This window comes from Oxyura jamaicensis, chromosome 14 (assembly GCF_011077185.1).
Source record: "Oxyura jamaicensis isolate SHBP4307 breed ruddy duck chromosome 14, BPBGC_Ojam_1.0, whole genome shotgun sequence".
Classification (NCBI taxonomy): Eukaryota; Metazoa; Chordata; class Aves; order Anseriformes; family Anatidae; genus Oxyura; species Oxyura jamaicensis.
In genome coordinates this window covers 12,276,870-12,287,299 of record NC_048906.1, presented here as the reverse complement: position 1 = coordinate 12,287,299, position 10,430 = coordinate 12,276,870, and the positions used below count along the sequence as shown (strand labels likewise).

The following is a 10,430-nucleotide window of genomic DNA, read 5'->3' as shown; positions in this document are numbered from 1 at the left end:
TTCATGGTGGGAAGAAAACCTTTTTTCTCTGTGTCTGAGTGGAAGAAAGAATGCCACATAATGTGAGCAGGGCCAAACCAAAACCTTCAGGAGGAGGCAAGCCGGGCAGACGGCCATCCTGTTCCATCTCCAAAGGGACATCGGGGCAAAGCCTGAGGCTGCCCTGGCTCCAGGCAGAAGAAGCCCCCTGCGGCTCAAAGGCACAGCAAAAGTCTCGAGGGAAGAACTGTCCAAATGTTTATTTTGAAAAATTATCTAAAAGTACCAATCGGACAGAAAGAGGCACTGGAGATTTAGCCCTTAAATCGTGTGATCATTCTAGACCTGATTTTCCCTCCCCTTTGCTTCCCCCAAGCTGACTGCTCTGGAAGATACGGAGGGACCGAGTTCCCCCTTTTTTGGGGGTGGGGGGGGAAAGCCTGGCCAAGCACCGCTCTCACCCTCCCTCTCACTGCTCTCCTGGGCTGAGACCACCGGTCGGAGAGGCTCCGACGGTGCCTCGGCTCCCTGCCGCCGCGGAGCCGTGGTGCCAGGCTCGAGGAGCTGCCGTTAGACCGGGCGTCCCTCCGGGGCACCGCGCCGCACCGCGCGCCGCACCTCCTTCATGTCATAAGCCCAGGCTTGCTCCAGCCCCTGCCCCAGGGTGCTGCTCGGGGTCCACGATGGGAAGGGGAAGCGTCCGGCCACCACGCGCGCCTCGTCGGGGAGTTCTGCAAGGAGCTTGGCAGCTAGGGGAGGCTTCTGGGGAGAGACAGACAGCCGAGGGCGGGTGGCCTTAGGAAAGTGTCACCTCGCCCCCGGCTGTGCCACACGCACTGTCCCAGAGGGGCACAGCGAAATGGTTCGGTGAGGAGGGCAGCCCCAAACACCAAAACTCTGCCTTGCTTTCAGGGTAATGTGGACCTGAGGAAATGTGCCTGGGTGGAGCGGCCCTGCCTGGGGACCTGGTCCCACATGAATTCCTCGGGGCAGTGCCACCGGGGGGACAAGGGGGAGCTTCTCAGCAGGGCTGGTGGGTCCCCAAAAGCAGCAGCATCTGAAGGCACTTCCAAAACGCAGGGCTGAGACTGGCCCCGTGCATAGCTGGGGCCAGGACCAAATGGAAATTTTATTCCAACCTGAGTGACTCCGTGATTTTCCTTACCTCCAGTCTCTTACTTTTGGCTTTTTTTTTTTCTTTTTTTTTTTAAGTCTTTGTCAATATAATAATTTCCTCTCTTTTCTAAAATCTCCCTCCTAAGCCTGCTGAGGACAAGGCAGCAGCACCTCAGCGCAGAGGGACTTACCACGCTGGGAGCCAGGAACACGGTCACATTGTAGCAATCAGAAAGATTTGCCTTTAAAAAGAAGGAAAAGGGGGAATGAAAGAAGCAAAAGGCTCTCAGAGGGGAAGCGTGGCGGAGCTGACTGAGTGGCCAAGCATTTTGCAAGCAATCTCGTGAACCTCAGGGGAAGCAAAGATGCCATGCAGCGTGTGGGACAGTGGCTGTGCTGGGACAGCCAGGACCGGCTGTGAAAGCAGCGCCTCTTTCACTAAACCTGCCTTCAGCATCGTCTCGGTGTCCCCACGTCACATTCCCTGGCGGGTTTTGCCCGACTGGGCTGGGGGGTACCTGCAGTCAGCTCTAGCAGCGCATCCATCGGGGCCGGCAGCGCCCCAGGCCTGTCCTCAGAGCTCCTGCCCTGCCGACGGCCAGCGCTCGGCCCCGGGAGGCCGTTACCTTCCACAGGTCCTGCTTCAGGAAGGAGACCTGCCCGTGGCACCCCGCCTTCCGAGCCCGGTACTTGGCGAGCCACAGCAGCCACGGGTTGAGCTCGTAGCCAACGGCTGGCCTGAGCCCTTGCTTATGAGCCTCTAGCACCTGCAGAGAGACAGAGTCAGGGCTGGGAGGAGCCCGGGGGCAGCAGCCGGCCCCAGCAGCAGCCCCTCGCAGGATGCAGCACCCGTGGGTGCTGAGGCTCCCGCTGGGCTCCCGGGGTTTCCCCCCAGGTTTGTGCCACCCTGCTGGACGTCCCCAGGGCCACCCCCGGTGGGGGCAGCCAGCACCCTGCCGCTGGCTCCCAGGGATCCCCGCACCGGGGGTGCCCCCCTGCTCCCCTCCCTGCCCTTTAGCCCTCGCCGGGCCCCCCCTTACAAGCCGGCCGTCCCCCGATCCCAGGTCCGCCGTCTTCCCCGAGCGGCCCCGCAGCAGCGCCATCACGTTGGCCACTTGCTGGGCGCTGGACGGCATGTAGGGCACCTGGGGGACACACAAAGAGCGGGGCGGGGGGCTCGGTCAGCGCTGCGAGGGGGGCAAAGCGAATGGGGGGGGGGTGTCCCAGGCAAGGGGAGACCCGGGGGGGTACCTGCAGGCGCAGCGGCACCCGGCGGAAGCCGGGCATGAGCACGGCGGCCCAGACGGCGTAGGCGGCCAGGCCGGTGGCCGCCGCCAGCTGCAGCAGCCCGCGGCCCCCCAGGGCCTCCCCCCGCAGCTGCCCCGCCAGCTCGTCCAGCGCCTCGGCGTCCATGGCTGCCGGAAGGGGCGGCCCCGCGCCCGCTGAGGCCTTCCGCCGCCCGGGGGTGCGCCGCGGGCACGCTGGGCGCCGTGCGGCCCTGCCACCGGAGTGTGTGTGTGTTTTGGGGGAGGGGGGGGAGTTGGCTGCTGGCCCCCCGCTCCTCGTGGCTGGGGCTGCTGGAAAACGGCAGCACCCGTTGCAGCTGCGTGCGCTTGGCACGCGCTGTGCACGCCCGGTGTGCTCTGCACGCCCGCGTGCCCACACGTGAGCCCACCTGCGGCTGCTCCCGCGAGGCAACGGAGGCTGTGGGAAAATCCCAGCGGGGCCGGGGGCCACCTCCGGAGCCGGTGGCCACCCGCAATTAAGAAAAAAAAAACAAAACTGGGGACAATAATGAATCAATTAGGGGAAGCGGCGCGCAGAGGGCGGGCGCCTTCCCCGGCCCCACGCCTTGCTTCACGTCCCGTAGCCCGTGGATTCATCCCCTACTCCCCCGGGCGCCTTTGTGCCGAGGTTTGCGCGGCTCCTCCAGCAGGACCCGGGAGCTTGGGGACAGCCCGGTGTCCCCGTGATGGGGTGCCTGTCCTCACCGTGCACCTGGGCCACCCCCGTTGTCACTGCAGGTGACAACAGGCTGCAGCCTTAAAAACGCGGGTCTGGGCGCTCGGTGATGCTCCCCCCATTAAACCCACGCACCAGAGCAGTGCCGGGGACAGGGCGCACCACCGGGACTAACGCTGTCCCTACACGCTGCCATATACTGGAAAAATTGCCTGGGGCCGTGTCCCCCCCTCCCAACGCCGGTGCATGGGACAGGGCTCGGTGGCACCAGGGGACGAGGGGTGGTGGGAGCCGCCTTCACCCCCCCCCCCCCCCCCGGTGCTGCGAGATGGCCCCGCGCGGCTGTGGCCAAATGGGGGCCACGGGGATTTCACCGATTTTCTGCGGCTTGCTGGCAGGTGGGGCCAATTAGTCTGGGAGCGAGCAGAAAATCGGGGGAAACAGGAGCCGGGAGCGAGGGGCCGGGGGCAGCAGCAACACGGGGAGGAGGAGGAGGACGGTCCCGGCGATGCTGGGGAGCCGGTTAATTAATGAAACAATTCCCACGCAGGGCTGAGCCCCCCCGTGCATGGCCCGGGGAGGTCGGGGGGGCCGTGTCCCGGTGTGCGGGGCCGAGCAGGTGGCCGTGCGTGGGGAGCAGTTGGGAGCCCGAGCGCCTTTAATCTGCCTCCATCCCGGGCAGCTCCCCCCGCTGGGGCCGCGGCGGCTGCAAAGCGGCTCCGAGCGCCAGGAATTTGTCGCCATGCGCTGGGAAAGCTCCTTCCCGCCAGCTGTCAGCATCGCCGCCGCGAGATCGGGGGGCGAGGGGTCCCAGGGGCTCGGCTGTGGCTTGGCCAAAGCCAGAGGGCTCCGAGCAGGGCCCTCAGCCTGGGTCGTGGGTTTTTTTGGGGGGGTTATATGGTGGTCAGGACCCCCTTGGGGTCACTGAGCTCACCCGCTCGCTCCATCCTGCTCGGGGCTGGGGCCCTTTGCTGCTGCCCTGTGCAGCTGCCCAAACTGCCCTGCCCTGCCAGTTGCCCCCCAGCCATGGGGGCATCATCCTGATCCTATGGGGCATCCCTAACCCCAGGAACATCATCCTGATCCTATGGGGCATCCCCTGACCCCAGGGGCATTATCCTGACCCTATGGGGCATCCCTAACCCCAGGAACATCATCCTAAACCTATGGGGCATCCCTTGACCCCCAGGGGCATTATCCTTACTGACCCTACTGGACTTCCCCAACCCCAGGGACATTATCTAAACCTACAGGGCATCCCCTGACCCCAGGGGTGTTATCCTGACCATATCCTGACCCCAGCCCCGGGGACATCATCCTGACCCCACGGAACACTCCTTTTCCCAGAAGCATTCCCCACGGCAGCTCCTGGGCCCCAGGGTGGTGTGGACAGAGGGGACAGGAGGGGACAGGGGGCCGGGGACAGCCCTGGGCTGGGCGCGAGGTCTCCATCCCCCTGCTCGGGGCGGGCAGCGAGGAGGGCTGCGCGCGGCCGGCCGCCTTTGTGCGTCGCCTTTGTGCCCCGCGATTCACACGTCCAGGCTTTTATCTGGCGGCCAGGCAAGGGGGAAGGAAAAGGGGGGCTGCGGGAGGGAATAAAAGGGCTGGGGGGGAAGTGGCGGGAAACGGCGGCTCCCATTGTGAGCGGGGACAGGGACGGGGGCGCTGGGGACGCCCTGACGGTGCCATCGCGCTGCGCCATGCCGGCACGGCCACCCAGCAGCTGCGCACCCAGAGGGTCCCCTGCGCTGGGACACTGGGGTCACGGATGGGGCTGCTGGGGGGGGGGGGTCAGATCGAGCTGGAGTGGGTCCAGCTTGACCCTGCCCCGGGGCTGGCTTTTGGTTTGTCCCCAGGTGCCCCCAGCTGGACCATCCCTGGGGACAACGGGGACGGCCATCGCCCCCCGCCCCTCCAGGCCCCCCTGCCCCTTATCTTGTTTGCACAAAGCCCCCCCCTCGCCACGCCGCCGTCCCCTCGTCCTCCCTCCACGCCGCCGTGGTGGCTCCCACCTTGTTTTCCATCCCAGAGAGGAAATATTAACGGGGACAGAGCCTGCCTCATGGTGCCCTCCGCTCTGTGCCAAGAGCCAGCGGGGGCCGGGCTGCCCGTGGGGAATGGGGCTGGGGCCAGGATTTTGGGGAGCTGCCAGGAGCGGGGTGCTCCCTGGTGCTGCAGCATCCCTGAGCAGCCCCATTGTCATTGTCCCCCCCCCCCAGCACCAGCTCCTTCCCCGGCACCTCCCGTAGGAAGCGTTGGAGCCCTGGCCACAGCCCAGCCGCCGCGGGAAGCGGGGGCAGGCGGCCGAACCCGGCCGAGGGCAGAGGGCACCGAAAACACCACCGAAAACTCTGCGTTGGCAAACGAGCAGAATAACAGCCTTTTCCGCCACGGCAGAACGATCTGATTTGGCCAAATAAACATTTTGGAAGAAAAACAAGATATTCTGCGGCTGGACAGAACCCCACCGGATGCTCGGCGCATTAAATGCAATAATTTCACCCCGAGGAATGTGCTGGGGTCAGAGAAGCCAGGATTTCGCTCCGGCGCCTACAGAGGGCTGCGTGGGCAGCGCGGGTCCCTTTGTCCACGCCTCGTTTATTGCTTTTCCAGTGTCGTTTTTCCTCCTCCTCTGGGTTTCCCACTCCTTCCCCCTTTCTGCCTCCTTGCTAACGCTGCCAAAACCCCGGGCTGCTGGCTTCCTCCAGAGCCCCAGCTCCCCCAGGGCCGTATCCTGCCTTCGCAGCCCCCTTGCTCCCAACACAGCCCCAAAATAGTCATCGGCATTTGGGCAGCAAGGCAGGGAGCCAGCACCGAGGAGGCACACGGGCACCGTGTGCTCTGCAGCGATCCCCCGGTGAGGCTCGCAGGGGCAGGATCTCCCCAGGAGCGGATCACGCGTATCTCTTAATTAAGCTCCGAAGCCGGCAGCGTTCCTTGGGAACGGTTTCCTGACGAGGAGCAGCAGATTTCGGCCGGCACCAGGCTGGGCACGGGGCAGCCCGGCACAATGAGGCCTTGTGGCCGGCGGGCGCTGACGAGATCGGCGCTGACAGCGGCACCACCGGGGGGGCCCCGCGGCCCCCGGCCCCGCTGGAGGAAACCCAGCCGACCCCGGGGAAAAGCGGGGAGGCAGCAGTTTGGGAAGAGAGATCTACAGAGACGCTGCAATACAGATGTCTGCAGCCACGCTCGCCCACCCGCTCGCCCCTCGTGGCTCGGTCACCGTCCGCTGCCGCTTGCTGAAGAGAGGCCACACGCGCCACAAATGCAGTTTAGTTTATAGAAAACAAAATCGCAAATTTGGTATCGTTATCACTTTAGTGCACATACAATGCCCCCCACGCCCCCACGGTCCCAAATCCCTCCTGGTGCGCCCTGGCACGGTGGGATGGCGAGCTGCCATGAGGTCACACCCCGTGTCCCCACGTCCCCACACTGACGGTGGCACAGCCCCACCTCTTCCTACTTCCATCCCCGTGACCCCTCCTGTGCTCGACACTTTCCTTCAGCTGTGGCCATGCCGGGGTCCCTTCCATGCTGCCTCTGCTCCCTCTTCACCATCGCATTGACTCCTTCAGCCTCGCTCCTCTTCCTCTCCCCCTCCCGCCCATGGCCTGCACCACCAGCAGGGCCAGGGCAAAGCTCTCCATCGCCGTCACCCCGCTCCCCCTTCCACCCTCAACATTGCAAATCCGCCTCCGCACCCTGCTCTCACCACCGTGCCCCAGCCACGCCACCGCTCTCCTCCTGCCACCCGCAGAGCCCCCCCAGGGGACAGCTGCCCCCCCGCACAACCCACCGTGCCCCACAGCGTCCCCACGCCTGCAGCAACCCCCAGACCACAGCACCCCCGGGCCGTGGGTCCCCGCGTGACCTCGGTCCACGGGGAGCCCCCAGCCCCCCCCCAGGGCCAGGCCCACTTGAATGCATCTGGGAAAATCCCTTCCCTTCCCGCAGGATTTTCACGGGGCTGCCCCTGACCGAGGACGAGGCAAAGACCAAAGCACCGTGCTCCTGTGCTCCCGTGTCCCTACGTGCCCATCCTTGCTGGCAAATCCATCATCCCCATGGGACAGTGAGAGGTCCCCTCCACGTGGCGATGCCCCCGGGGCGGGCGGGGGGACGGTGCCGACATGAACCATTTTCCAGGCGTTCTCGAGCAGGGATGCTCCCAGCCCCAAAAGCGGGGGCTGCCCCTTCCCCGAGCCGCTCAGTCCACGGGGAACTCGCAGGGGTTCTGCCGCCTGCGCCGGGCGCCCTCGTAGATGCGCTGGAAGTCCTTGTAGCGGGGCGCGCAGCTGAGCCAAGCCTCGCCGAAGTGCAGCCACCCCGTGAAGAGGAAGGTGCCGGGGCCTGGCCGGACGCCGCAGCGCAGGGGGGTGCGGATGCTGCCCGCCGCCCGCCCCGGCCGCCCCCCGGCCTGGAAGAGGGGGAATTTCTGGCGGTGGATACGGACGGCGCTCACCCCGATGATGGATTCCTGCAGCTCCACGTCGTTGGAGACGCTGCGGATGCTGCCACGGACCACTGCGGGGGAAGGCAGGGAGAGGCATGAGCGTGGTCCTGCCCCAGCACCATCCCTGTCCCCATCCCCATCCCACAGCAGCCTCGGGGAGCAAACGAGCTCATTGCAGGCTGAAGGAGCAGCAGGGCTGTGGGGAACATTCCCCGGGCTTTGCCCCGTGTGGGTGCTGAATGGGGCCTTGATGGGTGGGTGCCGCTGGGCACCGTCACCATCCTGGGGCTGGGGCAGGGCTCTCAGATCAGTCAGGTGCATGCTGTCCCGGCACCCCCCCCGCTCCCAGCATCCCAATTTTAGTTCCCTTCCATCCCCTTGAGCCCAAGGAGCCACTCACCAAAGTCACTAGTGCAAATGGCCATCAGGAGCTCGGTGTCGTTGCACGGCCGGCACGCCCCTGCAAAGGCCAAGCACAGCCGTCACCTCTGCGCCCCGGGGGGCTCCCCAGGGCTGAACCCCCCCCCCATCACCCCCCGCCTGCCTGCATGGCGAGAGAAATCCCCTTTTGGGGAGGTTTCCCACTTGAAACAGGGTCCAAGGCACCCGAAGGAGCGAGGGGCGATTCCCCTGGGAGGCAAGCTGGCTCACCTTCGGCGGGCAGGCTGGCGGCGGGCAGCGCCAGGCGGGCGAGCCAGTCCCCCCGCAGCTCGTAGCGGAAGGCGGCGATGCGGCGGCTGATGTCGCGGTGCGGGGTGGCCTGCAGGAACAGGGCCACCTTCTCGCGGGGCAGCCAGCTGAAGCAGCGCACGCGGGGCCGGGGGGCCGCCTCCGCCTCGGGCAGCAGCAGCTCCAGCTCCCCGTCCCGCTCCAGGTAGAGCTGAGCCCCCCGGAAGGTGCTGGCGGGTTTGATGCAGGCGGTGACGTGCTGGGGGCTCCTGCCCTTGCCGGTGCCGGTGGCGGGGGGCAGGCGGGGGGCCAGGCGGAGGCGCAGGGCCCCCGTGGGGTACAGCCATTCCAGGGAGCCCTCAGCACAGCGCAGGGTCAGCTGCTCCACGCTGCCCGCCTCCTGCGACAAGCCGCTGCAAGGCACCGCAGCACCCGTCAGCGGGGTGCCCCCCCTCCCAAGACGGAGACCCCCCAATCCCCAAGGAGGGCATGAGGGGCACAAAAACCCCAAGGAGATGCACCAGCCCCCTGGGAGCCTCAATTTGGGGTTCGCTCTCATGATGTTGGGATGGGGCTGGTGTTTTCTGCACCCACGGCATCCTCATGGAGGGGCTTTGCCCTCCTGTCCCCCCACCAAGCCCCTTCCCTTGCCCTTTCCGGGGGCACCTTTGGGTGCGGGGGGGGATCACCCCGACCCCCTGCTCTTGCGGGACTGGGGTTCCGGCGTCCCCAGCGCCCCGTGGCGACATCTGGGCATTTCTGGCCGCGGGGCTGGCACCCACCGGGGGCAGCGGGGCCGGCGTGGGGGGGAGCGGAGGCGGCTGCTTTGTCCGGGCCGCGCCGCTGGCGGCTGCGCGGCCCCGTGGCCCCGCCGCAGCCCCTCCTGCCGGGCCCCCGCTCTTTGTTCCCGAGCTCGGCGCCTTCCCCCGATGGGAAAGGGCCCCGGGGAGGGTCTGGGGCCCCCAGCAGCCACCCGAGCAACGGCGGGGCCCGGGGGAGGGAAGAGGGGGTCGAGGCCGGCAGCGCGCACCTGCACGGGGAGGAAGATGAAGGAGGACGGAGGGGGGCTCTGGAGAAGCATCTCGGAGCCCTGCGACCCTCCCGGGCCGTGAGCATCTTTCGGGGCCTCCCCCGAGTTGGGAAACTGAGGCAGGCGGCATCCCCGAGGACCCCACCGCGGGGATGCTCCGAGCTCCCCTTTCCCCCCCCCCCCCCCAACAACCGGGCTCTGCAGCCCCCCCGGCCCCTACCTGCCCCTCCAGCTGCACTGATCCGCCGAGAAGCTGCCGAGGGCCGCGGCCAGCCCGGCGAGGCAGAGCGCCCACAGCGCCCGCATCGCTCGCTCCGGGCTCCCGGTGGCGGCGGCGGCCCCGGGGCGGCCCCGGCCGTGGCCGCGGAGCGCAGCGCCGGGGGGGGAATTGGGGAGGGGGGGGGGCGTGGGAACCGGGGGGGCCAATCAGCGCCGCGCCCCCAAACTTTGGGCCAATCGAGGGGGAGGGGCGGGGCCGTTTCCCTCCCCCACCTTCTCCTCTCCGAGCACCCCACGCGGGGCGTGGGGGCCCGGCCGCGGCCTCCGGGGGTCCCCGTGGGCCGGAGGGGGACTGTCCCGACTCCGGAACCCCCCAAACCCTAGGGACCCCCCCGGTGCCTCCCCGCGGGGGGATTTCCCCACGATGCTGCGTGGGGATGCTGGGCCTGGAGCGTGGGGCGCGCGTGGCTCCTGCTCCCCCATCCCCGCACCCCCAATCCGCTCCCCAGCGCCCCAAATTGGCCTTTTTCGAAGGATTTTCCCCCAACCGCGGACAGCCGGCACCGGCGCTTGCGCATCCGCACGCCCCCATCTCCCCTCCTCCCTTGGCCGGCCCCTAATGATTATTAATTATTATTATTTTTTCCCCTTCAGACACCCCCCTCCCCCCCCAATTAATTAAGTTTCCGCCGAGTGACAGCCCGCCAAAATGTTTGAAATAAACACGGGACAACTGCGATGCGATGATACAGGCGGAGAACAAAGTCCCCGGCGAGAGGGTGGAGCGGAATGGAAATGAGGGATTGTAAATTCGGAGGGCAGGAAGAAAGAGAGGGGAGGGCAAGGGGAGGGGGCCCGGCGCGGCTGGGGGGAGCGGGCTTCAGAGCCCTCCGGCCATGAAACGACGCTGAAAGAAGTCAATTTGCTGGAATCCGTGGAAAATGAGGGCCGGGAGAGGGTGGGTGCAGCGGGCACCGAGCGGACAAAGCCGGAGGG

At 66.8% G+C, this 10,430-nt stretch overlaps 2 protein-coding genes and 1 long non-coding RNA gene across 4 annotated transcripts; 1 reads left to right on the top strand and 2 right to left on the bottom strand.

Annotated features, from left to right (window-relative positions):
- Positions 1 to 214: 214 nt before the first annotated feature.
- ANTKMT (adenine nucleotide translocase lysine methyltransferase) lies at positions 215 to 2,545 on the bottom strand. 2 transcript variants are annotated; one of them, XM_035339537.1, is made up of 5 exons: positions 2,347 to 2,545; positions 2,121 to 2,240; positions 1,722 to 1,862; positions 1,287 to 1,337; positions 215 to 741 (listed from the first exon to the last, which is right to left on the bottom strand). In XM_035339537.1, the coding sequence occupies exons 1-5, from the start codon at positions 2,506 to 2,508 to the stop codon at positions 550 to 552; spliced, it is 666 nt and encodes a 221-aa protein (XP_035195428.1). In that variant the 5' UTR covers positions 2,509 to 2,545; the 3' UTR covers positions 215 to 549. The 2 variants fall into 2 exon arrangements, with proteins under 2 accessions (XP_035195428.1, XP_035195429.1); XM_035339538.1 differs by having other exon boundaries at positions 2,136 to 2,240; positions 2,347 to 2,543.
- Positions 630 to 1,173, top strand: LOC118174281. The gene is made up of 2 exons (XR_004754596.1): positions 630 to 769; positions 909 to 1,173. It is a non-coding gene; the product is annotated as an uncharacterized LOC118174281 (long non-coding RNA).
- Positions 2,546 to 6,320: 3,775 nt separating the features above from the next.
- Positions 6,321 to 9,730, bottom strand: METRN (meteorin, glial cell differentiation regulator). Its single transcript, XM_035339532.1, has 4 exons — positions 9,436 to 9,730; positions 8,168 to 8,598; positions 7,917 to 7,976; positions 6,321 to 7,587 (listed from the first exon to the last, which is right to left on the bottom strand). Exons 1-4 carry the CDS (start codon positions 9,519 to 9,521, stop codon positions 7,271 to 7,273), a joined length of 894 nt encoding a protein of 297 aa, XP_035195423.1. The 5' UTR covers positions 9,522 to 9,730; the 3' UTR covers positions 6,321 to 7,270.
- Between the last annotated feature and the right edge of the window lie 700 nt (positions 9,731 to 10,430).